The 4,965-nt window shown below is 37.7% G+C and overlaps 1 protein-coding gene across 1 annotated transcript; it reads left to right on the top strand.

Moving 5' to 3' along the window:
* Positions 1-4,238: 4,238 nt before the first annotated feature.
* On the top strand, positions 4,239-4,625 carry LOC133305611 (uncharacterized). The gene has a single exon (XM_061505865.1). It carries the CDS (start codon positions 4,239-4,241, stop codon positions 4,623-4,625), a length of 387 nt encoding a protein of 128 aa, XP_061361849.1.
* Positions 4,626-4,965: the final 340 nt, after the last annotated feature.

Here is a 4,965-nt window from a genome sequence, read left to right as displayed (position 1 = left end):
ATTTCTTTCTACCTGTCCTGTTTGCTCAGGTTGTTGTTGTTCCTTGACTTGTTCAATGGACCTGGGGGTATTTAGGAATGTGTGTGATTGTGTTGATTGACGTGCGCTGTCGAACCCACGCAAATTACCGAGCTTCAGCTTTGTAGTGATAGGGACACTCAGATCGTCTCCCAAAGAACCTGCTAGAAATCAGAAACGCTCTTGTAAAATAAAATATAAAAAAGGAAGGGGGATTTTGTTGATTTGAAAATTAAATTAAAAAATTTGATTTTGGATTAAAAAATCAGAATTTAAAAAGCAATCAACCTAAGGAATCAGGATTCATTAATTTATTTCGTCATTGGATAAAAAGATATGATTATTGTAACACCCCGTATATATCCGGCAATGTTATCATAATATCGTATTAAGCTGCGCTTAATTAAAAATGCGGAATTACTTTTTCTTTTCAATTATGATGCCATTAACATTACCAACTTGCTTAATAATCAATTAATAAAACATCGCCTGTATGTAATTGCAATAAAACAGCTAATTGAAATACCTCATAACATAGATAATATAAGTGTGGCTCTAGTCACGGAACTACAACAACGTAGACCGGACCATCTAACAGTTTATACAACTCCAATCTAAAAAGTACTAACAGAAAGTGTCATGGACAATCCCCATGCTCACTCAAATAAGGCAACATGCCCAACATCAGTCTCAACAACAATATATCATAAATAGCGGAAAACATAAACAGCATCCAAATCCAGTCATGCTAACATAAAGTAGTAAAACATAATCAGCTAAGCTCCGGCCTCCTGCCGCCTGAGGCATCAGTACCCATACTACATGATCCTGAAATAAGCATTCCCCAAACGTGGGGTAAGATCTCTAAACTAGAAATCTCAGTAAGACAGTGCGTCCTCAAGGATCTTCCACCCCAAGCTCACTTAGATGTGCAATATAAGTTCAAAAGCAGTTTATCATTTATCATTTCTAAAACAATGCAATGCAGCAGATAATCATGCCATGTGTGTCAATACTAATCTACTGGCCAGAGACAGTGCAGGTATACGTCTATCTCCTACACACCGTGCAAGTACCACTTGCATTCAGCCCGGTACACCGTCTTGTATGGCGCTACATACTCAGGCTTCCCGTCAAGATGAAACAATACATGCATATTAAAAGCCATTACATGTAAAGTTCAATCAACATATCAAATATTCAAAGCATATAACACAGCATGCATATAACCACACCCCCATGGGACATGGTGGAACCACAACATGGCTAAACCGAGGACAGGACCTAAGCTAGCTATCCAATGCCACAAGCTCAAAGTCCAATCACAGCAGATCACAATCTGATATGGACCAAATATAAATCAATAACATGTACCACATGCATACAAATTAAAGACAACGCCTTTTCATTACGCTTTATGTCTTAAGGCTTCTCACCAAGCCATAAGCCCTTAATCACCTGATTCTGACTTAGTTTAATTAAAACAGAAGTTTAACTTCATCAATCTAGGGTCCACAAACCCCCAATAGCCTACTGACCTCACAGCACAACTATTGTTCTTCGAAATCCCAGAATATCCGGATATTCCTCGGGACCATATCCGGATATTCAATATCCGGATATCTCACTGTGCATATCGGGATATCCAATATCCGGATATCCAGAATCCCATATTCGGATACCAAATATCCGGATATCCAAAACCCCATATCCGGATATCACATATCCGGATATTGCTCGGGCACATATCCGGATATTTCACGACAGAATGCAGAAACTACATTTCGTGAAGATATCCTTCCAAGGTTGGGTTTTTACCGATTTTAAACACCTAAACATACATTTCTAGGTGTGTTTGACATTACCCAACGTTAAGTTATCATCTTTTAACCTTTACATGCATCAAGGTTCCATTTTTAAGCTTAAAGACTCAAGATCAAAGGTGATGAAGCTTACCAAAGCTCAAACTCAGAAAAAGGGTGCTCCTGGAGCTCACATAACAGCTCCAAGGTTCTGTCTCTCACAGAACACGAAAATACACACCAAGGAGGGTCCTTTCTTCACAAAGGTTGCTCCTTGGAGCTCCAACAACTCAAGGAAGAAGCTCACACACTCCCACAAGGCAGTCCAGACTCCAAACAGCCTCCACACAGCCACCACACTCAGGAAAAGAGCTCTTTTCACACTCACAATGATCTCTCCCACTCACCCAAGGTACAAAGTGAAGAGAAAAGGAGGAAGAGAGGTCACAAAGCTCACAAAATGGTGGTGAAGAAATGTAACAGTGGAACCAGCAGCTGACCAGCCCCTCACCCACGTAGAGAAACTGTTTCCTAGGGTTTTGTGCCCTTAATAAGGGTATATATAGCCCACTTAAAGATTAACACACAGTATTAACTTTAATTGCTACGCTTAGCATTTTAATCCCAAACTTTGGATTATGAAACTAAATAATTTTCTAAGATTTATCATATTTTTCTTATAATTTTCTGAGCACCTTTCTGGTACGCGCTTTTCCAAGCCAGTACCGGTTTCTAGCACCAGTTCTCATTATCTGAACTTGAAACTCGTTTTACAAGTCCTACATATTATTCTAGTAATTAATATGCACTTAATTTAATTTTCCGGGATACTTTTTCGGTACTAATTTATACCGACTAGCAGAACCAGTATCTGCACTTTTCTTCCGAAAAGAGACTTTCAGCAATATTACCCACTTACTATAATTATTAAAGCCTCATAATAATTATTAGGGTCAATTATGGAATCATTTCCTATTTTCTCATAATTTATTAATTAAATTCCTTAATTAACGGTGCGGGTTCTTACAATTATCAATTTGTGATTAACCCCAATCGAATTAGGAATCCTCAAATTCAATTAGAAACCCTCTCTAGACTATCTCCTAGAGTTTGATTGAATACAGTTTTTAAACTATGCAATCGTAGTAATTTAAACCTGTTTAACTTATGTTCATTGGGCTGGTTAATCTGACCATTAAATCTAATGATCAATTTTCCCTTGTAGAATGCAATCGCATTATTCAGTTTGAATATCTACAATCGCATGATATTCAACCTGAATTGGGAAAAAATGAAATTGATAAAAAAGTTAAAAGTCGATCCTCTGAAATAAACTAACGAACCTTTAACCTTAGATTGATTAAAGGTGTTTAGCCTAGCATTGCAAGGTTAAACATCATTCAAAATTAAATAGCATAAGAGAAGAAAAAGAAGAAGATGAAAAGAAAAGTGCAGAATTTCAATAACGAAAACTAGAACAATTGTTCAACTCAAAATCTCTTACTGCCGAAGGGTTTCCTAACATTTCCCTTAAATAACCCACATTCAGAACGAGTTAGGATTTCACCATTTCGGCCCATACATAAAATAAAATCTGAATAAAATAAAAACATTAAACCATGGCCTTGGGCCCTAAACACATTGGGTTCTAATTAATTTACAAGTCAAAATGTCAAATTAAAATTCCAGCAAAAGCAGGTCATCTTGGGCTCAGTTTTCGACCATCTTCACGTTCGAATTGAGCTTCAGTAGCTGAAATAGTGATTGTAGCCCTTTCTGTTATCTACAAAATGCAACAAGGACGGAGTTAATCAGACTTAAGTAGAGTGTGATATGGACAAAATACAAAGGTAGTGTAAATCTGAAAAAATCTAACGAAAATCAATTAAACTGAATCAAAATCTAGAATTATGATTTGACCCAAAAGACCTTTATTTAATTCAAATAAATCATAAAAATACCGGCCAAGAGTAATAAATAAGTGTGATAAAATATGTGTTATCAAATTCCCCCACACTTATCTTTTTGCACTCCTGGGCAAAAACTAAAATAAAAAGCACAGACTAAGATCAACCAATTCCTTCTAACAATTATCAAGCATGCAGAAAATATACAAAGATCACAAGTCTTCAACAGATAAACCAACCAGGACAGAAATTTCCTAATCTCAAATCACAAGTTTTTTGTAATTTCAACTGTACATGTCAATTACAATAAATGGTTCCTCACAGGATGCTCTCAATATTTTTCTCTCAAGTGTATAAGGTAATCAGTGTATCACTCAAATCTACTCAAGAAAATCATTCAGCTTATCGAACGCCCATTGGCTGCTCCCCCTATAAGTTGGTGTTTGGAAAAGTGTGGCACTTGCCTCTGGAACTTCAACACAAAGCATTTTGGGCCATCACATTGCTAAACATGGATTCCAGAATGGCTGGGGAAAAGAGGTTGCTCCAGTTGGTTGAACTGGAAGAATTCTGGAGCAAGGCATATGAAAACGCCAACCTCTACAAGGAGCAGATGAAAAAGTGGCACAATAAAAAGCTTATCAATAGAGAGTTAGAAGTTGGAGACAAAGTGCTGCTGTATCGATCCAGATTGAAACTGTTTCCTGGAAAGTTGAAATCAAGATGGAAGGGACCTTATGCAATCACTGAAGCACTTCCCAATGGAGCATTTACCATTTCTCATGAAACATCTGGAGCAACGCTCAGGGTAAATGGACACAGACTCAAAAAGTATAATAGAGGGATCAAGGAGCATGAGAGACTGACTTCTCATCTCGATGACCCAGCTGAAGTCTGACCCAAGGAGCAACAAGTCGAGCTAAGACTATAAACGAAGCGCTACTGGGAGACAACCCAGATTTATTTCTACGTCATTCTTTTTATTATTGTCTTTGTTTGAGAAAATTAATGTGCTAATCATTGCAGCAAGCTAGTTTTGGGGTTGCTCTTGAGCAACCTGATCCCAAAAGCAAGGAGCAACCAACACTTAGAATTTGATCCCTCAATGTTGAAACCAAGTTCTAATTGGGCTGATCCACTTGCCCCTTTTAACCTAAGGGCCTGCAATGGGCCGCATGCGGAAAAAAAAAGAGAGAGAGAGAAAACCGAGTGGCGGAAGCAACGGAAGGATAACAGCT

The sequence above is a fragment of the Gastrolobium bilobum genome, unplaced genomic scaffold (genome assembly GCF_033153095.1).
Source record: "Gastrolobium bilobum isolate Gb01-03AN ecotype WA unplaced genomic scaffold, APGP_CSIRO_Gbil_v1 utg32150, whole genome shotgun sequence".
In the NCBI taxonomy this organism is placed as follows: Eukaryota; Viridiplantae; Streptophyta; class Magnoliopsida; order Fabales; family Fabaceae; genus Gastrolobium; species Gastrolobium bilobum.
This window is presented reverse-complemented; position numbering and strand designations above follow the sequence as displayed.

Bases quoted from the DNA above. Each gene is read 5' to 3' on its own strand.
- LOC133305611 (XM_061505865.1), top strand. From the start codon at position 4,239: ATGGATTCCAGAATGGCTGGGGAAAAGAGGTTGCTCCAGTTGGTTGAA.